This window comes from Culex pipiens, chromosome 3 (assembly GCF_016801865.2).
Source record: "Culex pipiens pallens isolate TS chromosome 3, TS_CPP_V2, whole genome shotgun sequence".
Lineage (NCBI taxonomy): Eukaryota > Metazoa > Arthropoda > Insecta > Diptera > Culicidae > Culex > Culex pipiens.
This window is the reverse complement of record NC_068939.1, coordinates 101,525,452-101,551,820: the sequence shown is the minus strand read 5'-3', so window position 1 is coordinate 101,551,820 and position 26,369 is coordinate 101,525,452. Positions and strand designations below refer to the sequence as shown.

At 39.0% G+C, this 26,369-nt stretch overlaps 2 protein-coding genes and 1 long non-coding RNA gene across 4 annotated transcripts; 2 read left to right on the top strand and 1 right to left on the bottom strand.

The window, feature by feature from the left end:
• Positions 1-687: 687 nt before the first annotated feature.
• Positions 688-1,452, top strand: LOC128093454 (uncharacterized). The gene is made up of 3 exons (XR_008212487.1): positions 688-950; positions 1,013-1,105; positions 1,171-1,452. It is a non-coding gene; the product is annotated as an uncharacterized LOC128093454 (long non-coding RNA).
• Positions 1,453-1,471: 19 nt separating this feature from the next.
• On the bottom strand, positions 1,472-2,735 carry LOC120418832 (uncharacterized). Its single transcript, XM_039581350.2, has 2 exons — positions 2,640-2,735; positions 1,472-2,575 (listed from the first exon to the last, which is right to left on the bottom strand). The coding sequence occupies exons 1-2, from the start codon at positions 2,673-2,675 to the stop codon at positions 1,991-1,993; spliced, it is 621 nt and encodes a 206-aa protein (XP_039437284.1). The 5' UTR covers positions 2,676-2,735; the 3' UTR covers positions 1,472-1,990.
• Positions 2,736-5,367: 2,632 nt separating this feature from the next.
• Positions 5,368-19,166, top strand: LOC120418803 (transportin-1). 2 transcript variants are annotated; one of them, XM_039581287.2, is made up of 7 exons: positions 5,369-5,556; positions 5,774-6,229; positions 10,042-12,193; positions 12,258-12,353; positions 13,850-13,925; positions 14,257-14,431; positions 18,624-19,166. In XM_039581287.2, the coding sequence occupies exons 2-7, from the start codon at positions 6,128-6,130 to the stop codon at positions 18,729-18,731; spliced, it is 2,709 nt and encodes a 902-aa protein (XP_039437221.1). In that variant the 5' UTR covers positions 5,369-5,556; positions 5,774-6,127; the 3' UTR covers positions 18,732-19,166. The 2 variants fall into 2 exon arrangements, 1 of the variants encoding a protein (XP_039437221.1); XR_005605620.2 differs by lacking the exon at positions 13,850-13,925 and having other exon boundaries at positions 5,368-5,556.
• The last annotated feature ends 7,203 nt before the right edge of the window (positions 19,167-26,369 follow it).

Genomic DNA, 26,369 nt, shown 5'->3' with positions numbered 1-26,369 from the left:
GCAGAGGAGGTCGAGTCAAAAATACACGCTCATTACAAAAGCCGAAGAATATCGGCTACGTCACGACTGTCATCCACATATAAAGATCAGTATTAGGTTTTACAGCGTGACGTCACGAGCGCACACACACACACATTTTTACTGAGCCACGTGCAAAAAATGTAAACAGTGCAGCCAAGCTGTCAAATTTCTAACCTAAAAACCGAGTCGGCGTAAAACCTAATGGAGATCGAAAGGAAAGGGGTCAAGAAACAGCTTTACGAACAGCAGAACAAAGGAGAGGGAGCGATTTCTTGGGGCTTTTCTTCACCCTCTCTGGCTTGCTTTCGCTACCGCAGCTGCCCATTTGAAATTTTTCTTGACCGATTTCTTCCGAAGAAAGAACCTTCAAAATCAATAGAGTTATCTAAGCCCGATCTCACGCACACTAGCTTACCATTTGTTTTTGCTGGCGACCACAAATTTTAACCTAAAAATCCATCGTGTACGTACACGCAATACATGCGCACGTAGATAGCTCTATTGAAACAACTCAAAATATAGGGTAGAATTAACTTGCTGAATTTTGTCAACCACTTTTTAAAACAACAACAAAATTACTGCGTTGATTCTAAGCTAATCATAATTGAATCAAAACCTAAGGGTTAAGCACTTCGAGTATACCGCATACTGTGTATGGCAGCGTACCATACGCGCATAATACTGGCATGGTATGGTCAACTTTTTGATACGATTTATATCAGTGTAGTTGTCAAAATCGTTCAAAATAGTAAACAAGGCTTGATTCTAAGCTAGATTGCTCTCAACACAAGTTTTTTTTCGGGAATTTGAATATTAATATGTGGATATTTCATATAATTGTGGAAAAAAGATCAGTTGGCCTTACAGGACGAAGTCGAGCGGCTATATATTATTTTATTTATTAATTTTATAAGATCCGTGCGAATTGCGTACGCTTGTTTGATAATGTTTAAAGCTTTACATTAGCAAAATATTGTTCTTGTTTTTGCAGAAGTCCACTTGAATGTACTCTTGTGAAAAATCTCCGTTCGAATCATTTGGAACCTGCAAATTCAAGTTTTCACACAATCTTTGGTAGAGAAGGGTATACCATCAAATCAAACCATTCACATTAACGACCCCCAGGTCTATTGTGGTCTCTATTTCAAGTTTCTGCTCGAACCTAGGAATCCGAAGGCTTGAATGGGGAGGGCACCCAAACCTCTTTCTACTCCAAGGAACCTTCCACCCCAGGGTACGAACTGACGACCTTTGGATTGCGAGTCCAATCACCGCCAGCGATTCCACCGGAGCAGGTTTGGTTTGGTGTGTTGTTTGTACTTACGGCATGGAGACGACTCCTGCACCTGGAACGACTTAACGGCCTAACAACCAAGGCCGGGACCGACGTTTTACTTCCTCATTCGATAGAAGGTTGGAGCAGATGGGAATCGAACCACAAAGCGGACAGCGTAACCATTTGGCTAAGCCTGTTGCCATAGCCTGCTGGTATGCTGGTATCTGGGGAGAATCGGGACACCAGGGGCGATTTGGTACAGCGGTTTCAGCATATTGATTATAGTAATGATCGATATTTTGAACTTGTTGTGTGGTTTCGATTAGTGCAGTTCCAAAACTACACCAAAATCTGTTCACATTTATTGTTTTGATTCTGTTAAAGGCTTCAAATACTACTGTCACTATTCAGACTGTCCCTATTTGCCCCAGTTGATGGCACTCGAGAAATGACTAGATTTAAGAATAAGCTTTTTGTTATTTACCTAATTATTTACTGGAATTACTGGAGTGGAATTATTTCTGATAATAAAACGAAGTATTCAAATAGCGATTTCTTTCGATTTCTGTTTTTATTTTTAATCTGTAATCACGTATTGTTGGCTTGATACAGCTTATTATTTGCCAACTTTCTCCTGATATCTTCTAACGCGTGTCGCAACTTGTCCCGATCTTCCGTTCGTGAGCATCCAAACTATTTTGCTTTTTTTATAAGATGCACTTTTCCGTTGGAATCCCTTATGCGATATGTGTGCTTCTTGGTCGTGCTGTTCTTGAGTTTAAGTTCACCCTTAAAGTTATCAAATAAAATTTCCGCGTCATAAATCGTATCATCTGCTTCCGAGTCTTCTAAACCAGCTTCCGGTTCGGGGTAACTTTCAGATCCTTCAAATGCGCCATCATCATCTGGCTCTTCCGACTCGGGTGTGGCGAAATCGCCAGCGCTCACGTACTCCAACTCTGGATCTCGAACATTCAACGAGTCTTGAAAAGTCATGTCCTCCTCACGTTCTTCCGGCTCCGGTTTGGCGAAACCGCCAGCGCTCACAAACTCCAACTCTGGATCTCGAACATTCAACGAGTCTGCAAAATTCATCTCTTCCTCTTTGAAATTTAACTCGGTCAAATCGGCGATACTGTCCAAGCACATCTGATCGATAGCCGTAAATTTAAACCCTTTCGGATTCGGCAAGATGTCTGTCGGTTCCATTTTATTAATGGCAGCTTGCAGCTCGCCAATCGCTACGCTGTTCAATTTCCCTGGATGCGCCTCCAAAATCTAGCCTTGGGGGGAATGTTGATTAACATGTGTTATTCCGAGAGTTGTGAAATTATTTTCTTACTCGCATTTCACCCAAATTTGGTTCATTTCCGTCCATGTTTACCGAAACTTTTCTCAAAAACTAAAAAAAAAAAAAACAAACTGCAAAACAACTGAACCCAACTATCAACAAAAACAGCACCAAAGTTTGACGTTGAGAAATGTCAAAAGTTTCAACACTGAAATAAATCTTCATAGGAAATGTTTAATACTGGGTCGCGTATAGGTCGCGTACCATACGCTCGATATCTAGTACGATACTCACTACATACACACTCCATACACACCTCAGTATCAGAAGTGATCTGCCCTTAGGAATGGTTTGATTTGATGGTATACCCTTCTCTACCAAAGATTGTGTGAAAACTTGAATTTGCAGGTTCCATGATTCGAACGGAGATTTTTCACAAGAGTACATTCAAGTGGACTTCTGCAAAAACAAGAACAATATTTTGCTATTGAAAAGCTTTAAACATTATCAAACAAGCGTACGCAATTCGCCCGGAACTTATAAAATTAATAAATAAAATAATTTATAGCCGCTTTACTTCGTCCTGTAAGGCCAACTGATCTTTTTTCCACAATTATATGAAATATCCACATATTAATATTCAAATTCCCGAAAAAAAAACTTGTGTTGAGAGCAATCTAGCTTAGAATCAAGCCTTGTTTACTATTTTGAACGATTTTGACAACTGCACTGATATAAATCGTATCAAAAAGTTGACCATACCATGCCAGTATTATGCGCGTATGGTACGCTGCCATACACAGTATGCGATATACTCGAAGTGCTTAACCCTTAGGTTCAGGTACTACAACCATAAAAATGGTTATATGGGTTGAACTGAAAAATTTGTATGAACAGTGGGATTTGGAACTCAAAAAATCATTTTTGGTAAGGGTGAACCTCGGGGTGAACCGAGTGTAACGTCATGATTCGAATTCCCGGACGCTTCGAAACCCGGACACCTCATCTTGTTTTATCAATTATTTGGATATAAGTTCGCATTATGAATGTCAAAACTGTGTTATTTGATGAATTCTAACATCAACTTGCATTTAAAGTTTGTTTGAACGCTGTAGTAAATGTCAAAACAATAAAATAAAATAAAATTTTAAGATTACCGAACATGCGAAACATTTCACGTGAAATATTTCATAGGCGTACCAGGAAGGCAAAGCAGAAATTTATGTTTTTGATTTTCTTAAATTCCAGCCATTTTTTATTTAAAATATCGATTGTTTTGATGTTAACAGCTTATTTCAGACCTATTCATAAGCAAAATCGAGTGTCCGGATTTCGAATCAGCTTTCAACAGTGTCCGGGATTCGAAGCACAACAAGTCATCTTAATTTTCAAAGTCTAATGAAAAATTGTCAGAAAAGACATATTTTGCATGCATTCTCTTAAAACTGACTGTTAATACTACATCCTGATGATATTTCTACATTTCCAACTTATTACATGATTTTTTGCCAGCTATACTAAAAATAATATGGTACTAAGTGTCCGGATTTCAAATCATGACGGTACAACGGTGAAAAAAACAATTAAAGACCATTTCTTTGAACTGCAAAAAGTGTAATGCTGATTCTCCGTGTGATCACTTTTTTTTTCATTTTAATGCAAATTTTTTTGACAGGACAACATTTTTTCGATGGATCAACTATGGTCCTTTTATCTGTCCGGGTTTAAATGCCGTTGGAGAAAAGTATGGACCCAGATTTTTAAGCGAAGATGGCGTTACGAATGGTGCACGCCTGAAATGTCAACATCACGCACTGCCACTGTATCACATAAATGTCCCATATGCATTTTCATAGCTTTTGAGTCAATGATGCAATTTGGCTGAAAATCGTGTGCTCTTTCAGAAACATCCAGTTCTTTGTTCTAGAAATCAGGAGAAAATCCAGTTTTTTCGCGAAAACTTAACACGTAGCCTAGTATGGGGTGGCACGTCAGTTCATCAGTGCATTACTGAAGTAACTTTTGCTCATTTTTGGTGGAGAGGTAGCTTATTAGAAGTACTTCCAAAATATGCAATAACCCAGAAAGTACCAAAATGCACATGATGAAGTTTGAAATGTTGCCGTCGATTTATGCGAACATGGGTTCAGGACCCAATGGAGCACCCGATTCGAATAGAGACCCAGGGAGTTTGCTAAATCGATCTGGCAACGTATGTTTTGAGCTTGGCAACACTGATAAGTTTTGCTGGGCGTTAAGGCAAATGCTCATTTGGATACGTCAAACTCGTGTCTGTTTGGGTACGACAAATTCACTTCGACCAGTCTCCCTATTTCGGATCTCTAGATTCGAGTGGTAGAAATGACAGTTTTCCCATAAGGAATACATTGTAGAAAAAGCAAAAACTGCTCGCATGGAAATCTGGAGTTTTTGTAAAGGTCCAATAAACCAAATTTTCAGTTTTTGCTTTTTGGGTGTTTTGTATACCCCTGGCTCAAGGCGATTTCAAAAACACCCAAAAAGCAAAAACTGAGAATTTGGTTTATAGAACCTTTTCAAAAACGAAACTCCAGAAATCTAGCCATGGCAGAAATGTTCCATTATTATTATTTCTCAACTTTTGAACAAGTGGCCCACCATGCCCAACTTTGAGTATACGCTTTGAACAGATCACAGATTTGACATACACTCAACCCAAAACTGGGTAGTATTACCGTTCGTGAGCTACCGCGCGCGTCGCGTGAGTGCCCCTGATTTTTTGACATTTAGACACTCAACTCTACCCTACCTCTCATCATCCATCGGAAAAAGTCATCTGAGGACGGACACGCAGCGTCAAAATTGCAATATTTTTCCGTTTTATCGCACATTTTTCGGCAAAATCCGACCCGAGCAGCGCATAATTCGTTCCGGCACGACGCCCGCATCATTTTGCTGGTACGGACACCCACCACAACCTCCGGAAAAGGTAGGAAATGAGCGTTTAAAGTTGGTCGCCGAGGCGTTTTCACTTTTTTCTCTTCCTTCGCCGGAGACATTTTTGTTTCCCGTCGTTGTCTTCTCTACCCCGTGCGTGCCGTGCCACGGGATTAGGAAATTTTAGTGTGGCAATCTTGCTCCGGGGCACACGCCGCAAATGACCATTATGGTTAACAATATTTTTCCCCCTTTTTGTTTCCCCCCAGCCTTGTTGGCTGGCTACAGGCCGCAGAACCACTTTCCGAAACCCTCCTCCCCGGGGGAGAAAAGAAGACCTCGCGGGAACAAAGAAGCCACCGACTCCCCTCCATTTTTGCCAAAAAGGAACACGACGACACGACCGTGCAGAAAAAAGAGGGCTAAAACTAGTTTTTGTGCATTGTGGAAGCCAGTGGCCATCGACGGAAGAAAAGGGTTTGCTGTTCCTTGGTGTGTGCGAAGAAGAGTGAAAATCTGTCCAGAAGTGCTGGTGCGCCTTCCCCCCATCGGAGTAACGGGATTTCTGCCGTGGTGTGAATACAAAGTGCGGTGAAGCGCAACAGATTGTCAGCGGCAACAAAATGACGACGTGGGAACCGCAACCGGACGGACTGAACCAGATCATCACACTGCTGAAGCAGTCCCAATCGACGGACAATGCCATCCAGCGGGCCGTGCAAATGGTATGTTTTGTAATGAATACGTGATGCTGTCGATTTTTTTTGTTCTCTCTCTGCTCACGGACAAATATTTGCATTCAATTGGATGCTGGCTAATTTATTTACCTGCTCAGATGTTGTTGGAGCAAAAGATATGGTTCCTTGGCAAAATAACACTGTTTCAATTGAAATGCCTTGTTTTCTATTGCCTATTACAAATTCCACGGTATTTATGGATGATCCCATTGGTCCCTATACAGAACACTTTGTTTAACACCTTTTCAATCATTATTTAAAAGTAAATGTAAAAAATAAAAAAATAAAAATGAAATTACAGGCCATGGTTTCACCAGTTGAATGAAAACCTAGTTTTTATTATACACCTGTCCAGTTGTTTTGCAATCATAAGTTTCCAAAATTTCTAAATATTGACGATTTTGTTTTGTGAGAAAAAAATGTTTTTGCGGTGCTGAACATTTAAATTTCATAAAAGTTTAAGCAAAAACAGCTAAACATGATTATTAATGCAGAAAAAGACGTTTAAAACTGTTTCGATTTGATTAGACTTTTATTTCCATTTTTCCATAGTTCAATTATCCGAAGGAAACATTTCCCAAAGCTTCAGATAATCCAAATCGTAGAGAACTACTCAATAGAATATCTGGATAAAGCATTTTGTAATATGTAAATCAGGCTTGCTTTTTTTCGAGAGGGATTATTCTCCTAGAGGACTCCTAGAGCCTTCTCACAGTAGTACTTTCTAAAGGCTGATACGGAAATCGGAAGGAACGCAAAACTCCATTAAAACGCTCAAGAAACGGTCAAGGAAGAGGCCGCGAAAAGATTTTTCTAAAAACGGTATGTACGCAGCTTAAGAACAGAAACGGAAAAGGCGTTTTACTTTTCTGCGCGCGGTGCTTGTTTGCAATATATTTTGCTAATCCGTTATTGACCAGGACCTCCAGAAGTTACATCCACGAGCCGTGGAAGATGATTGGGAGCTCAAAGGTCCCTATCATGCTGATCAATACCGGCGCCGGCCACGACCAGTGGTAGGGTCACGGGGAGGTTGATGGGAATGTTAGTCCGATACTTGAGTGATAGAGACCGCACAATTGACTGCATCTCTGACAAAGTATCACATGAGTTTTGAGGGGGTTTGTAGACAAGGGGTTGGAAACTCTTAGATCTATAATTATTTTGTTAACCAGTATATCAAAATATATGTTAGTATACTTATTATTTCCTTCCAATCGCCAGTATACTTACCAATATACTGAGAGTATCTTAATATACTAACAGTTTATTGCTGTTCGGTAAGTATACTAACAAGTATACTGGAATATCGTTAGTATACTCAGTATTCTTAAGTAATATTAGAGTTTCCAGCCCCTTGTTTGTAGATGGGTGTGAGGTCAGGATTCACGAGTGGCAGTGATGTGACGATGTGAGATTTAAAATTTTCAACCGATAATCAAAATGCTTGAAGCCAGGACCGTGGAGTAGGAGTAAGCGTGATTGCCTCTCACCCAGTCGGCCTGAGTTCGATCTCAGACGGTCCCGGTGGCATTTTTCGAGACGAGATTTGTCTGACCACGCCTTCCGTCGGATGGGGAAGTAACCTAAAGGGTTAGGTTGATAGCTCAGTCCAGGTGAAGGAGTCGTCTCCCTGGGTCATGTCTCGGTGGAGTCGCTGGTAGACAGTTGGACTCACAATCCAAAGGTCGTCAGTTCGAATCCCGGGGTGGATGGAAGCTTGGGTGTAAAAAGAGGTTTGCAATTGCCTGAACAATCAAGCCTTCGGACGCCTAGTTTCGAGTAGGAATCTCGTAATCGAGAACGCAAAGGCAATGCTGTAGAGCGAATAATTTGATTTTTTGATTTGAATCAAAATGCTTATCGGTTGAAAATTTTAAATATTAGGCAGCCGGCCGCGGAAAGACAAATAATTGATTATATAAAAAGTTTTTGAATAAAAAAAGCCACTTTTTTTAGATTTTTTGTTTTTTTTTTTTTGTGGAAATAGCTTAAGATGTTACAAAAAAAATCACGAAACATAAAGGATGGAGCTTGGATGGAACAACTCTTCTAAAAAAATACAAAAAATCATTTACTAAAAACATTTTTTTCAAAAGTGCTCTAAACGTCAAAATTTTTCAAAAACCGAATACGGGAATCGATTTTTCAGTCATTTTTTAATAAAAGTCTCCATATTGACCACTGTACTAAGTCCAATCCTTGTGGAGTTACAGCGGTTTTAAAAATAAAAAAAAAATATTTAAAAAAAGGTTGTTGGTGGTTTTTGCCAATTTCTATCAGCCTCGAAAATATTTTTACCGGAAAGGTCGTCCAATGTTTTAAATGCAAAAATATTTAAAACACTTACGCCCTTCTCAAATGTCATTATCGGGTGAAACTGGTTCCATATACACACAAATTGCTAACATGTATACAAAGTTTCATTGAAATCGGAGAGGGTCAAGAAAAAAGTACCAAAAAAATCCTGTTTTGGGCTGGAATTGCTCATTAATAATTTTGAAAACTCTTAAATGCCTTGTGATTCTGTATCTCAAAATGCAGAATTATTATATTAAAAGGACGGACTTTGTAAAATGCTCGAAATGAAAATGTTATAAACTAGAGGGAAAGCCCAACAATTATCATTAAATTGTCTGGCAGAAAAATTTCAAACAGAAATTTATGAATCAAGAAATTTTGATATTTTCGATTTAAACTTAAAATTGAAAAACAGAATTTTATAAATTTTAAAATACAAACAAACATAATTTAAAAAAATTAGAAAATTAGAAAATTCAAAAAAACTGTCATTTGTTGAGCAGTGAAGTGCGGGAAGAGAGAAAAATCTGTTGACAGATTGTTCGCTAGAAGCAAAAAACGCCAAACAAGCAGAAGACAACTGCGGTCAAAAGTGGTTTGCTCGTGGTACGTCAGTTCGTCAGTGATTGTGATTTGGATTGATGTTGAAACACAAACCAATTAGATCTATGGTGTGGCTTTATTCAATCATTCATGTGTTTGGGCACTTGAATAAAAAGTGTGGCGTATTTTCAGTGCACCACTAAAAATCTGGATTTTTTTTTTTTGAAAAGGTCCAATGAATCAAATTTCTAGTTTTTGTTTTTTGGGAGTTTTTGAAACCGCCTTGAGTTAGGGGTATTAAAAACACCCAAAAAGCAAACACTGAAAATTTGGTTTATTGTACTGCCGTTCTACGCATAATTGTTCCATGTCAGTTTTGGATGATTTTGACTTTATGAAATTTTTAAGTTTAGTTTGATGTGTACTTAAAGAAAAACACATAAAATCTGGTACTTTGTTCGGAAACTCATTAAAAACAACACCAAGTCTGTTTGTCCCATCGTTAAACATCTACGCATAAATGTCGCACCAAGTATTTTTTTTATACTGAATCATTAGTTTTACTAAGCATTATGTCTTGTTTACCTGTTAGGTATATAGCTAGAGAATTACAAGTAAGGGTGATAAACTGCTAACTGAGACGATTAGGGACACATAGGGCGAATAGGAACCCACGGGACAATTATGCGTAGAAACACAAAACTTTTTTGAACACTTTTTTAAACACATGGGGCACTTATGCGTAGAACGGCAGAATAGAATGCGCAACTTTTATTGACCGCGTTCCGTCCGATCTCCACACCGTACTTAAATAAATAATTTTTGTTTTGGCCGGATGTGCTCAATGATCATATTTCGAGATGGATCTTTAGAAGGCCCTCCCAACTGTTTTAGTTGTTTTTTGTGGAGCTCGTTGAAAAGATTTTGCACTGACAGCTTTTTCTTTACTTTCACAGAAACTGGAGGAACTCAACCAATATCCAGACTTCAACAACTACTTGATTTACGTGCTGACCAAGCTGAAGACGCAGGATGAGCCAACGCGCTCGTTGTCGGGATTGATTTTGAAGAACAACATCCGCATCCACGGAACGCACCTGCAGCCGGCCATCATCGAGTACATCAAGCAGGAATGTCTACAGGCGCTGGGCGATCCTTCGCCGTTGATCCGTGCGACGGTGGGAATCCTGATCACGACGATTGCCAACAAGGGCAGTCTGCAGAGTTGGCCCGAGCTGTTGCCGACGCTGTGCGACATGCTCGACTCGCAGGAGTACAGCGTGTGCGAGGGCGCCTTCGGGGCATTGCAGAAGATTTGCGAAGATTCGGCCGATACGCTGGACAGTGCCGCGCTGAACCGGCCGTTGAACATCATGATTCCGAAGTTTTTGCAATTTTTCCGTCACTCTAGCCCGAAGATTCGGTCGCACGCGATTGCCTGTATCAATCAGTTCATCATCAATCGTACGCAAGCGTTGATGCTGCACATCGACACGTTCATCGAGAATTTGTTCCACTTGTCGTCAGATGAGGACCGGGAGGTTCGCAAGAACGTTTGCCGAGGGTTGGTGATGCTGCTGGAGGTACGAATGGATCGTCTAATGCCGCACATGAACAACATCATTGAGTACATGCTGGTGCGGACGCAGGATCCCGACGAGACCGCACTGGAGGCTTGCGAGTTTTGGTTGTCCCTCGCGGAGCAGAGCATTTGCAAGGAGGTGCTGACGCCACACCTGAACCGACTGGCGCCGGTACTCGTGCGAGGCATGCGGTATTCCGACATTGACATCATTATCCTGAAGGGTGACGTTGAGGAGGACGAAATGATTCCGGATCGCGAGGAGGACATCAAGCCGCGGTTCCACAAGTCCCGAACGCACACCCAAAAGGCCGGCAGCATGGGCGCACAAGATACGGGTGCCCGCGCGATGGAAGGCAATGAGGAGGAGGAAGATATGGATGATCCCTACGACGATATGGACGATGACAGTAATCTGTCCGATTGGAATTTGCGCAAGTGCAGTGCGGCGGCTCTGGATGTGCTTGCGAACGTGTTCAAGGACGACTTCCTTCCGATTTTGCTGCCCATCTTGAAGGAGACGCTTTTCCACCAGGAATGGCAGGTCAAGGAAAGCGGCATTCTGGCCCTGGGTGCGATTGCCGAAGGTTGTATGAACGGCATGACGCCCCACCTGCCCGAGCTGATTCCGTACTTGATTTCGTGTCTGTCGGACAAGAAGGCGTTGGTCCGCGCAATCACCTGCTGGACGCTGTCCCGTTATGCCCACTGGGTCGTCAGCCAACCGCACGATCAATATCTGAAGCCGTTGATGGAGGAGCTGTTGAAGCGTATTCTCGATGCCAACAAACGCGTACAGGAGGCGGCGTGTTCTGCGTTCGCAACCCTCGAGGAGGAAGCATGTACGGAACTGGTGCCGTACTTGGGATTCATTCTAAAGACCCTCGTGTTTGCGTTCGGAAAATATCAGCACAAAAATCTACTGATTCTGTACGACGCCATTGGAACGTTGGCCGACTCGGTCGGAGTTCATCTGAACAAACCGGAATACATTAGCATGCTGATGCCACCGCTGATCCAAAAGTGGAACATGCTAAAAGATGAGGACAAAGATCTGTTCCCGCTACTCGAGTGCCTGTCGAGTGTGGCCACGGCGCTGCAGTCTGGCTTCCTGCCGTACTGCGAACCAGTCTACCGGCGGTGCATCTCGCTGATTCAGCAAACGCTGAACCAAGATCTGGCCAGTACGGCCAGCCCCGGACAGTACGAGCTCCCGGATAAGGATTTCATGATTGTCGCGCTGGATTTGCTGTCCGGTTTGGCGGAAGGTCTGGACGGGCACATCGAGTCGCTCGTCGTCAGCAGCAACATTATGCAGCTTCTGTACCAGTGCATGCAGGATTCTATGCCGGAGGTACGACAGTCGTCGTTTGCCCTGCTCGGGGACCTGACGAAGGCATGCTTCCAGCATGTGCACCCGTTCATCGCTGACTTTTTGCCCATCCTGGGCCAGAATCTGAACCCGGAGTACATCTCCGTGTGCAACAACGCCACCTGGGCGATCGGCGAGATCAGCATAAAATTGAGTACGTTGTTGGTTGTGCTTGTTGCGGATGATCCCATTTGCTGACCATTGCTTACTTTTTACAGGGGAAGACACAAAGACGTACATTCCGCTGGTGCTCACCCAATTGATCGACATCATCAACAATCCGAATACGCCCAAGACGCTGCTGGAGAATACAGGTAAATTTTTGGCAATTTAGTTTGCTTCAGTTTAGGAAATAATGTAGGATATATTTGTTAATTGTTGTTATTTCTATGAAACATTTGAATCTGTTTGTTGTTTTGTAATTTTTGTAAAGTTATTTACCCGTCTGAAAACGAATAGAAAACAACATGTGAAGCGACTTTCACGTTCCGTTACTAGTCTCAAATAATTAGTTAGATCTATTGTTCAATAGATAGCAGTTCGCTCAGTTTAGGACCTTTATATTAATTTACTTTAATTTTATATAAGCTGGTGTATTATAACCAACGCTACGGTTGAATGAAAAGTCTATTTTCAGGAAAGAAGAATTGGGTAATAAAAGCTCGGCTAGACAAAGGACCAGGAAGAATGACTTTAACAGTACAGTGGGTCAGGGGAGCATGTCTTCCACGAGAAGAAACGTCAAGCCTTCCATTAACAACTCAAGAACTCCAAATCAGTCGCTCCAAAGTCAAACCGACCATAAAAATCCCGGTCTACGTCGAGGACAACATCGAAGCCAAGATCGTCGATACCATTCAAAACGGTGTGCAGATGTTGAGGATGAAACTTTCCAGACCCATTCCATCGTACATCACCGTTTGTCAATACGCAGTGAATTTGATAACACTAATTTCAACTCGAAAAAAAAATTGACAGGTCCGAATGGTTATTCTCTAACATTTGTTGGAATAATTAGGGCGGTTGGTCGTTGTAGCAGACAAGCAAAAATTGCCTGCAACATGTGGGAGTAGCGAACAGCAGGAAGTCGCACGGCAAGTGACAGCTCGATCTTTGTTTGCATCAGGACACTGTGGTGTAGTGGTACGCGTGGTTGCCTCACGCCCAGTCGGCCTGAGTTCGATCCCAGAAGGTCCCGGTGGCATTTTTCGAGACTAATTTTGTCTGATCGCCTTCCGTCGGACGAGGAAGTAAATGTTGGCCCCGGCTTACCTAGAGGTTAGGTCGAAAGCTCAGTCCAGGTGGAGGCAGTTCGAATCCCGAGGTGGATGGAAAGGTTGAAAAGAGGTTTGCAATTGCCTTCGGACACCTAGTTTCGAGTAGGAATCTAGCAATGGAGAACGCCAAGGCAATACTGTAGAGCGAATAATTTGATTTTTTCTTTAATTTTTTTTACTGTGCCAAGAAAAGGTATTGACTAATATAGAAGGGATCTTGGGATGATTGGCTCCCACTAATCATTTTGGATTAATTGTTCAACTTCACCTGATCTATCAATAACGGAGTAGCAACTCATTTGGCAGTCAATTATGCTTATTTTTTTCACTGGGCCTAGAAAGCCTTATAGGGTGGCTAGTAAAGATTTACATAAAAAAAGTGCTAGAATAGGAATAACTTAGGAACATTTTGCTGCAATTGTAAAAAAAAATAATCATATTTATTTTTCTATAATCCCAGAATCCCCGTCTTTTCCGTTAAACCATTTGTATTTTATCTTTCTCTCTCTATTTTTGTTTATTTCTCTGTTTAGCAATAACAATCGGTCGCCTCGGTCTTGTGTGCCCCCTTGAAGTGGCTCCATCGTTGCAACAGTTTGTTCGACAGTGGTGTGTAACTAAATAATTTTTACGTTTTTCTTTTTCTTGAAACATAAACAACTCGGATTGGGCAACGATCGCTTTTGCCACAATCCGAACTGTTTCTGTTTTGTTGTTTTGTTGTCGCACCTGTTTACTTGTTCCTTTTCATTCGTGTAACTACCGTTCGCTGTGTTTATATATTACCGTTTGTTGTTTGTTCCAACATGTAAATCGTCAAACCGGACACTAAATGAAGTCCCTATTACGTTACACTACTGAAAAGAGAGTCTTGTATTGCGCGTGCTCAACGCCTTTTCCCCGGGTGCCACTTTGCTGATTGTGATGCGATCGTTCACAGGTGCTCCTCGCTGCGCAACATCCGCGACAACGAGGAAAAGGATTCGGCGTTCCGGGGCATGTGCCAGATGATTACCGTCAATCCGGTCGGCGTGGTGCCGGACTTTATCTTCTTCTGTGACGCGGCGGCCTCCTGGATGAACCCGAAAACGGACCTGCACGAGATGCTGCAGAAGGTGGGTGGAATTTTTTGTCACTACCTATTTTGGCAATAACTTCTTTTCAGTTTTGTTTTCTCTTCATACATTTCCCGTTTAGCCTCCCTCACTGAGGAAATGGCGATTTAAGCCGTGGCGGGATGAAATTCTCTTTAAAGCCTCATCAGGAGTTTGAAAGAGTTCTTGAAGAGAGTTTTGTCCTGCCGCAGTCCGGATTGATGTGCTGTGGCTTCCCTGAAGAGCTCTTGTAGAGCTCTTACTTTTAGATGTCCAATTTCCCGGAGTTACAAATTTCCCGGGAAACGGGAAATTTTCAGCAAATTTCCCGGGAAATTCTAAATTTATTGAAAATTGTTATGGTCTTTATTTTAATTAATATTAAGCAACAAAATTGTATAGGACATCAACATTAATGGTTTAAATAAGTGTGAAGATCAATTCACAGCTTGACTGCATGTAAAAAAACATTCTACTACAAGAAAATGTATTTTGGTGTTTTTTGATGAGAAATTTTAAACATGCCTCTGTGACCAGTTTATTGAAATGAGAAAAAAAACATGCAGAAATTATGTTTTTCATGACAAATACTGGTTACAGCTCTTGAACAAATGGTAAAGCTTTTTACCTTCCTCACCTTACTGAGGAAAGGCTATAAAATCACTCGGAAAATGAACTTTTTAATTAGACCTCCTAGACCTACCTTCATTTGTACATATCGACTCAGAATCACCAGCTGAGCAAATGTCTGTGTGTTTGGCTGTATGTAGACATGTGTACCAAATCAATGTCACTGGAATATCTCGTCACAGGCTCAACCGATTTTGGCCGGAATGGATTTAATCGATCCGTCTTAACATTCCCTAAGTTGCTATTTAAATTCATGCAGTTTTATCATGTATTTAAAAAGTTATGTTAAAAAAACTGCTTCATATTAAATTAAAATTATGGTAAAAAGGGTGGTTTTTTCATGAAACCCTCACATGTTATATATTTTTAGAAAGCATATGAGAAGACCTTTAAGGTGGAGTAAGAATTTTCAAGATCTGACTTACCTATCTTAAATTACAAGCAGTTTAAAAATGGTCTGAATTCACATAACCTCAACTGGTCGGGTCTGATCGCCACGAAAAAGCCGTATAGAGGGATGCCTTTTTCCTCAAAGGCCGTGTCTGTATAATCTTGACAAAAAGTCTGTAGGTAGTCTATTTTTTACTCATCACTTATTTTTATTAGGGGAGATCCATCAACATGTGGACACTTTAGGGGGGTTGGAATCACTATAAATAAGAGGAAGACACAAACCACCTAAAGGTGGATTAAGTAACGTTTTAGTGTTGGTTTTACTCCAAACAACCCAATGTTTTCAAATATTTGAGCAAGCTTTGAATATATTCTTGCACGTAAAAAATCTAAATTTTAATTTGGAGGTAAGATGTTAATATTGTTTTGATTATATTACATCAATCTGTTGAAAGCTTACCGAATTGTAATAATTTAATACTCATTAGGCAAGATCTATTCCAAGTTGCCTTAAAAAATAATATTATCAGAAATAATTCTGATGTCATAATTTCTGATAATCTGATTAATTATATATAAACCAAACTATACATTTAATTTAACAAAATCATGTTGAGTTTGTTCATTTATTATTTTTTCGGGACCTTTAAAAAAAAGTTCAAAGAATTTAAGAAATATATACTGCCCATGTTCGCATAAATGTCCCATATGCAAAAACAGCAAGCTGAGAAAAACGCATTTGAAGTTTGTCCCATAAATAAGGCTACGTGTTAAGTTTTCGCGAAAAAACTGCATTTTCTCCTGATTTCTAGAACAAAGTACTGGATGTTATAGGCTCTTTTGAAAGAGCACACGATTTTGAACCAAACTGCATCAAAAACTCGAAATCGCTGAAAATGCATATGGGACATTTATGCGATCAGGGTTAGTATACTTCCGCTTAAATTTCGGGAATTCCCGGGAAACATTTTTTTCGGGAAATCCCGGGAATCCCGGGACGGGAAATTGGACGCTCTAGATTGAACAAACCCGTCAACTGTATTCATGTTCCAACATCTCCCAAGGAAAATGCACCAAATACCATAGAAAAAAACTTACAAATTTATGAATTCAGTATACTGCCGCTCGAATCAAGTCCGTCCCATATGTATTTTTGTCAATTTTGAGATAAACCTAAAAATTGTCTTGTATGAACTTCTACTTTAAGCCTATTTAATAAAAAAGTTATGTTTGTTCTAAAAATTCCAAAACAAAAATCACTTTGGTGCTGTCCCATATGCAAAATAAAGGAAAGTCAGTTCCTTGTATAAAAATGTCTTACAAATCAACAGCAAAAATTGTCTAATAATTATATTTACTCAGACTATGTACCTAATTACTCGCAGAACTTAAAAACATAAAGTTTTTCATATTGACGGTATATTTTGAATTTTGAAGCATAATAGTAGAAAACATATTTTGTCTTTTTTTTCCTCATGCATGGGATAACCACGGTAATAAAATAAACTACATACCGTTGAGCTAATATTCAATACAATCAGTACTTTTTCATTCTTGAATGAATAGCCATGGTCTGGTTCTGGATTAGGTTCCTCTTCCGTTAAACGATTCTGGATAACTCAATTTTAGGGCCCAGATATTGATAATTGCAATCAAATATCTATTTGTTCTGCAGCAAAAGAAATAGAAATAATACAACGTTGCTGGTTAAATTTTCGCTGCCTCCAAATTAAATAAACCTGAAACAAACAAATTTTTAGATCTTTGATAAAAATAATTTGGAAAACCACCAAAACAAACCAACAAATGACAGGCAAATTTATGTTGTAAATGTTCAAGCCTACCTTGATAACCTGACAGACTTGCCTTTATTGATGGATAAATAAAGTCAGGTCAGTCCCAGCATGGAAATTTATCAAATTATCCTATAAATTTTAACTTTTTTGAGTAAATTTTTGGATAGGAGTACTTTTTGAACCAATATTGAAATAATTGTTTAAAAAAGTTTGTTAAAATTGGTGATTAGAAATGTAAAAAAAGGTGAAACATTTTCTGGGCTTCTCACGGCGATATCTCAGCACTCACTTTTTACATATGGGACGGACTAGATTGGAGCGGCAGTATAAGCCTACTATGCTTTGGGATGTACCCTTCAATGTTGGTTAAAGAAATTTTTTAACTTAAAACTATTTTTGATGCAATTTAAAAAAATGTTTTTTTCAACTACTTTTTCAGAGTGCGTCGTTTTTGGTATGGCGATGTTATTTGACGTCCTTTATAAGACCCTTTCCTTACAATTGGTCGAAATCCATTCTAAAGCCCAAAACTAAGGGTGGCCTATTCTGCCCCCTGCCCCTGAATGTTTTTTTAGGTTTATTTCGATAAATAAAACATCGGTTATTTATGAACGTTTGTCTGGGAGCGGCTGTGGCTGACTGGTTACGGTGTTCGCTTTGTAAGCGAATGGATCTGGGTTCGATGCCCATCTGCTCCCAACGAGAAAGTTAAAAACACATAAAATTTGAAATTGAACGAAAAATCATAGTCGCTCTAGGCGGGGTTCGAACCCCCGTCTTTGGATTGGTAAGCAAAAATGCTAACCGCTAGGCCATGACGACTTGGTGAGCGTGGATTGGAATTAGGAATACTGTTACAGAGAGCGAGTTGTGGCGCTATAACCACGGCAAATAGTGTCCAGGGCATTCGTGGAAATAAAATGTCCCATCCCAGAGGGTCCCGGAGTACCAAAACTTCTTAGCATGGTGCTCCCAACGAATACAAACAAATCACGGAGCGTATGGTGGTGTGTCCCCACGCTTCTTCCTCCCCTGTCGATTCAGAATTGTGTTGTTCGAACACTCAGTGCTCAAACTCAACCCAATTACGAGTCATCTCTGCGATACGGCTTTACGCAGTAGGCCTGGCCGCTTTAACGCTTGTGATGTCTCAATGCATTTCAATGCAATGGCGCACTGCAAATGTTAATAAATGACAAGAAGAGTGCTAGGCGTCATCTAACCTAAGGCACTCTCCAGGATCCCTTCGAAAGATTGGCTGCGCTAGGTTCTGATTAGATTAGATTAGATTAGTAATTTATGAACGTTTGTCTATCAATTATTTAATTCATTTTTTCATTAAATGATAATTTTAAGCCTTTCAATCAATTCTGTTTCGCTCTTTTAACCCACAGATTCTGCACGGGTTCAAGACCCAGGTCGGCGATGAAAACTGGAGCCGGTTCGTGGAACAGTTCCCGCAGCAGCTCAGCGAACGCCTCACGGTGATGTACAGCATCTAAGTGGCGAAAGAACAGCGTTTCGGTATGTACGGAATTTTACAGCATCGATTGTGCCGTCGCGAGACCAGCAAAAGACGGCTTAATTGTTCTTAAAACAAAACACAAACAAACAAATCGAGGAAACGAAAACAAACAGTGACTAGCAAGTATGATGCATTTGTTTCTCAAAGTGGCTTAATTTAATTACTAATTGTGGTAATATCGAATTAATCGATCGCAATTCTGAGCTGTAGTTTGCCCAATCAAACGATTTCGATTGCAGAGGTCGAAACCGTTCTCGAGCGAGGCTTTTCTTTTTTACTATTTGGAGATTTGAAAATTTGATACTGAATTAAGGAGTTTTCACTTCTTGTGTATTATTAGTTTGTTGGTAAAATTTTCATCTACGTTGTGAAACACAAAAGAATAAATAGCAAGTTTTAAGCCACAAACAAACACATACACACAATCGAATCGTAAATATGGTAACACTATCGTTGTCTGCCGACACTCGATACATTTTATTACTACTTGTACTATACTTATGGTGTGGCGAGCATTAAAACAGAGTTAACGATTCAATATCCTTCCTAAGAGTCCAACAACACACGCAAAAATCCCCTTTCCTCCCAACCTCAAACTCATCATTGTGAAAAATGTGAGCGACTTCTGGTGCTGCTTTCCGGCGAAAGAACAAAACTAACCAACAAAACAAAAAAACAATGGATTATAATTTCCATCACAATTCGACAAGAGCTTACGAACGCCAATGGTTTATATTGTGGTATATTTAACGAAAAAAAATCGCGGAAAGCGAGAGAGATAAACACTTTTATAAACAATCTTATATGTTCCGTACAATAAGTACAGTACTTGATCTGTGTGACAACAAAATGGGTGATTGCGAATGAGTGCATGAGAGTAGTTTTCTGTTGACTAAATTAAAAAAAAATCATAAAGGTTTGTCTCAGAATTTTGATGGGGTTAAATTTTGCTCAAATTTGTCCCTTGTCAAGATTCTGCGGTTAAATGTATGCAGTTTTAGGCCGAAAAATTGAAGCCTTCTAAAGAATATTTCAATTTCTCGGTTTTCAACGGTCCGAAACAATCGCTGAGTGAGCTTTCAAAAGGTGACATTTGAGCAGAGTGATGGGGTTTTAAGGTTTCCCACCTAAAAAATGACAGCTCTCAATCTGACGGCACACCCTACGAAATCGGGTAATCAAAAACAACCAACCAGATTTAGTTGGGATGCGTCAGGAGTAAGATTTTTAGTCTCCCTAAGAAAAAGACCGATTAAATCGGGTTGAGTCAGGTTTTCTCTTAGTCACAGACTAAATCGGTAAAAATCGATTTTTTTTAACGATTCCGTCAGAATTCGTCGGCCGATTTTGAACACCGATTTTCCAGCAGACGCTTATGTCAAGATTACACAGAAGTCTGACACTTCATCAGAAATAGAGCCCTTATTTAAGACAAAGTTCTTCGAAAAAAAAAGGAAAAGGTAAAAGTTATTGGTCTATTTTGACAATTGTTTGAGTTATCAAAAACAAAATTGTATTCAAATGCATGGCTAGCTTTGTTTAAAGGTTTTGGTGAGCACTATCAATCGCTGGCTGCGGTTTGGTATCGTATTAGTTCTTAATTCGTTTCGAGTTGATGAATCGGATAATTTGATCGACTATTAGAGATTGATCAGTACGTATTAATAATGCCTTTGAACTACCCATCACTCTGAATTCAAAACTATAACATCGTGCAACCTTTTGAGAACTCTTTCTAGATAAAAGTGATATTTTAGTATGTATTCTTTGCCTTTGGAAACGTTCTGGTTATGTTACAAGAAAAAAAAAGTTTGGTGTATAAACTATCTATATAAAGGAGTTCTAAAATAAACAAATGCCCAAGACAACTAATAAAATAAAATAAACGGTAAGTTAAAGAAGCAGAAAAACATTTTGTACGTATCGGGAAATCGGGTCGCGTTCGCGTTCGTCGGGAAAATCGTCGTTGTTCGTCGTCGGGTCGGGTCGCCGGGTTTCGTGTTTTTATTAAGTTTTTTTTTGTTTTGTTTTCGTCGATTTGTAAAAAAATCCACCAGAGACCAATCTATTTTTTGAACAGATACTATTTGAACAAGAAAGTTCCTGCACAGCAGCTGATTGATTGATTTTTTTTTTTTATAGAAGTGAATTAAACAGATAACCAAGAGATGCTATTAAGAGAGATATGGTGCCATTAGGTAGTTGAAATATATCATGGTTTACGGATATAATAAAACATACACACAAAAACATAAAAACTGGAAAACAAGACATAAAACATACACAAGGTCAAGCAAAAACTAAGACTAATCAAATTTTAAGAAACCGCCACAGAATGATATGCTGTAAACGGCGAAAACTAACTAAAATTGACTGACAGCTGTGCGTTAGTCACCAATGATTAACATTAGGTTAACAAATAAAAAAAATAACAAAGACTGAAAACAGAAAACATATTTCCTCAATTTGAAACAACAAATCTCTTTGTGTTACTTACTTTTGATTAGTAGCTGCGCCAAAATTTCTACTAGTAATTTACAGACGAAAAACAAATCCGCACACGTTGAATAATATCTGTTCAATACACACAAACACTCACACAACCAAATTGTAACTGTTTATACAAGTATGGAGGTATCTCTTTTTGTTTTTCGTTCCGTACATTACAAATCGCGCGCCGCGTATCGTGTCGTTGTCGTCGTCGTCGTCGTATCGGAAATCGTCGCGTCCGTCGTTCCGTGAATAAAAAAAAGTGCGAGGTAATGGGTGTTTATTTGGGTAATCAAAAAACTAAACTGAACTAATCTTTTGCCCCCAAATGATAACCATCATTACCCGCCAGAAACAAATCGTCGCGCTCGGGAAATCTAAATATTAATATAGTAGGAAACAAAAAAACAAATTTCGTATTCGCGAATCGTTCCGCCGAAAACCGTTGTGATATATTATCGTGTTCGTTCGTTGTTAGGAGGTTTATAATATTATTAGTTTCTTTTTTTCTGTTTTATAGGTTTCAAGTTAACAAGTTTTAGTTTTTTTAATACTCTAGTAGGGAAAACAAGTAAATCGCGCGTCGTCTATACAAAATCGGGTTCGTGTAACTTTGAGCATAAGCCCTGGGTTGTTGGTCCGTCGCGTTTACCACAATGAAAGGTGCTCTCGTAAATAATACTGATTTAAGATTTAAGGTATACATCATGAAATGATTGTAATTTATAGCTAAAAACTGAAAAGAACACGTTGGTTGATTTGTATGAGTCTGACAGTCTTTGAAATTGTTCATCTGCCTAAAATCATAAAACGCTAAATTCATCTTATTCGTTAAAGTAACATTAAGTTGAAAAACAAGTTAATCTGTCAGACCAGATCATTCGTTTTATTTCAAACAGTACATCAATTCGCAAACAATTCGCTGCATCCTTTATTATATTTCATTTCATCATTTAATTCAAATAGCAAAAGTCACACTCAAAACTGCACTAGTTACTAATCCTGGATCAACTGTAGAAAATGCCAGAGATATGAGACATTATATTGATTACTTCACATAGTCTATACAAAAAAAGAAGCAAACCAGCAGAAAGAACTCTTAAATCGTACGTACCTTAAATCAAGAACAAACAAAAAGAAAACGGAAAACCAATCCACGTGGATTTGGTCGCGTCGCGTTTAGTCGTCGCGGAATCGTGTGATCGTAAACTAAAAAACAAAACGTTTAAAAATGAAATAAAACTACTTATACAAGACAAAACAAACCAACAATTATACACCCAAACGTGGGATCAACCACAAATATGCGAAAAAAAAGAAAACCATTGAATGCAGTTGAAATTAAGCGCAAATTCGGGACCGCACCGTTTGCCTCGTGTCGAACGGTTAGCCTCGCCCTCCTATTGGTTCGCGAAGCTCTACCCGTTTCACACTAGGCAACTGTTTTCCCGCAACAACAAAAAGAACCTAATTTTGATTGCTTGCAACTTTTTCTTTCCGCGCCTGGCGTGGTGAAGTAAAATGACGCGGCCAAAAAAAAACACTGGCTGTATTGGTTAATTTGAGTATTACCAGCATCACCTCTTCGAAATACAGGCCGAACTATACTTAAAAGAAGAAATATAAATTGCTATTATAATGTAGTTAATATTATTACGAGAATCTAAGTGATGTAAACAAACCAAGTGTGTGCGCGAGATTGTGTGTTTGGACGAGTGAATTTGCGAAACTGGAAACAAAAAGGAAAACAAAGTGCTAAGATTTTAACAGAAGTCTCTCAATAGTCCTCAAAACTCCCCAAATTCCTAACCCAACTTGTGTAATCTACCAAATGTCCTGCAAACACCCAAAGAGAAAATTTTGCTCCTTTTATTCAATACTGTAGTAATTATGTATCAAATAATCAAATCAAAATCACACCACGGACGGTTATAATAAATTCTACATTGTCACACATTGGCACTCACATCAAACACAATTACGCATTGGTAGTTTCAGAATTAGATTGAATAGAGTGTAGAGAAGAAAAATACATTCGCGTAGAATTCATTTTGGTTCAGCAAACAGGTTAAATGGAATATATCAAATAGAAAAAGCTGAAAACTTGCATGCTCAGTTACAAATTCAATCATAAAAAATAGTTCTTCTCACTAGAAAATCAAACAGATAGAAAAAAACAATAGACATTTGTCATCTTCAACAGAAACTTGTTTAAAAAATTTGGATAACTTTTAGAAGTAAACAAGTTCTGAGAATACATTCTAAACAAAACATTGCTAACTGCTTTTAATTTTTGGTTATGGATGACAGTCCCATCTTTGTTAGAGTTGAAAAATGTTCCGCGTATTTTACCTTCATCGCTGAGGAAAGGCTATTAAATAACGCGGAAAATAAATAAATTTGGCTTTTTAGATCCATCATCACGTATACACTTCTCAAATGGTAGATAATCATGTTAGAAACAACTCTTCCATAAATGAAAACTTTCGGAAAAATCGTTTGTCAAGTTCCCTGGGTGTTTTTTTCTAAAAAAAAATGTTTTTTTTCTAGAATTTCACAATGTCTGCTCAGGAAAAAGGGAAAAATTTCAAATTTCAAATGGCCTATAGCCATAAAGTGATGGTCTGTGGTCCAATAAACAAGTTAATGTATCGATTTGGTGTTTTAAAACCTTGATATTACTTTCCCGGCAGCTTTTATGTCGAAATATACGAGTTTTTGTTTCACTTTTTTTTCCCTCGGTATTGAACACAAAAAAATTCTCATCTGTGAAGATACATGCATCTTGTAGTAAATTTTCCACGATTGTCCGTGCTCCATAGAAAAAGTTTTTTTTCCTTGAACAATTGTTCATGCTGAGTGCTGACATTTTCAAAAAAAAAATCCATGCGGTTAATTATTGGTGCCCTATAGTCAAAATGCTAAATACTCAGTGTCATTTTATAAATTTATTTGAACACCGGGATTATCAACAGGTTATAAGGGAGCGTTCTTTTATTACGTAACACAGTTGGTGGGAGAGGTGTCAAAGGCCATGTTACGACATATACATAAAATTGTAAATTTCTATTCAAGTTTTGTTACGTGGGGGGAGAGGGGTGGGGGTTCAAAAATCCAAAATGTCGCGTTACGTAATAAAAGAACGCTCCCAAAGACGGAAGCGTAAACGTTACATTGTGGTTCAGATCACGGAAGTGCATACAATAGTACCTAATCTTTGTTATTTGTTTATTTGTATCTATGGTAACACAGCAAACGCGCATAGATTGGCTTTAATGCAAAATTTATATAGAGTGCCATGAGAAAATGACAATCCACTGCCTTACCTTACCCTTTACCAAGCAATTGAGTCTAGAAGAAAACGATCACCAGTTGTGTTGGTCCGAGCCGGGATTTGAACCCCGATCTACCGCTTACGAGGCGGAAGCGTTACCACTTCAAATTAGGCTTTATGTCACAAAAACAAAGAATGCTATGATGATTAAGTTCAACTTTTTCAAAAATACAATTTCTCTCTTCACAAACTTCAAGTACCTAGAATGTACAAAATTGCATCTGAAAGTTTAGCACTCATCTAACACAAATGTGAACCTAAAGTGAATAGAATGTTTAATGACCTGGCACGGGCGAGACTACTGGAAAGTATGCCTCAAAATCCTCCACGTCTTGTCCCATTATCTATAACATTTGCTACGATCGCTTTGGCATAAGAATAAGCCATTTCTGTCATGTAAACTAAACAGTTCCTTTTGAAAAGTTCAACTCTCATAGGACTGTGCTATGTGTTGAGTGACACGAATAACATCAATCAAGGAAAATATTGTTTGATCCTGCAAAAGGATATCATCTGCATATGCTAGCACACAGGGCAGCTTGTTTCGTCCTTGCTGATGGAAATAAACTTCCGGCATGCATTCTTTGAGAGTCATTAATGCGTGATGTGGAGGACATCCTTGTTTGACTCCCTGTGTTCAGTAGTTATTACTGTTTTTGGAAGTCGTTTCGGTGAGGCAGGCAGTTAGAATGCGGTTTATTAGAGAGGCATGCTTCTGACCACGGTACTGAACGCCTTTTGAATATCCAGGGACATCAAAATAGATAGCCTTCGTCTTTGCCAATGTATGACATACTTTATTCGCGGCCACATGGATCTAAACATTTAAGAGCGAGTTTTTCACCAATGTGTAACAGGTCGTATCGAGGTGCTCCGATTTCGATGAAACTTTCAGCGTTTGTTTGTCTATACATAAGATGAACTCATGCCAAATATGAGCCCTCTACGACAAAGGGAAGTGGGGTAAAATGGGCTTCGAAGTTTGAGGTCGAAAAAACATTAAAAATCTTAAAATTGCTCGCATTTCCGTAAAACTTCTTCAATTCCAACTCTCTTAGATGCATTCGAAAGGTCTTTTGAAGCACTTCAAAATGTGCCATAGACATCCAGGATTGGTTTGATTTTTTCTCATAGCTTTTGCAAATTACTGTTAAAAATGGATTTTTTTAAAACCTTAATATCTTTTTCCAACAGCCTCCAACACCCATACTCCCATAGGTCAAAAGATAGGTAATTTCATGCACAATAAGCCTTCGGAAATAACTTTTTGGCCAATCGCAGTTTTTCTCATAGTTTTTCGATTTTTCTATAACAAACATTTTACAACGTTAGTTTTTGCCCTGTAGGCCGTCATAGCGGCACATACTGGTCTCAATTCTGTCATATTCTGAATCCTCGGACAATTTCACGTAAGTTAGAAGTATTGGAGTTGTAAATTTGATTGGAAAAAATGCTATTTAAAATGAATTAAAATATTTTTTACCATTTTGTCGGATTAGGGGTAAAACAGATATTCGCCTACTTAATACGGCATTTGACGTTTTGATCACAAGGTAAATAAGATCTATTTCTTTTTTTCAAAACTGTTTTATTTAATTATTTTTTAAATCAAATTAACAACTTCAATACTTCTAACTAACGTGAAATTTTCCGAGGATTCCGAATATGACAAAATTGAGACTAAAAAGTGTCGCTATGGGGACCTACAGGGCAAAAACTAACGTTGTAAAATGTTTGTTATAGAAAAATCGAAAAACTATGAGAAAAACTGCGATTGGCCAAAAAGTTATT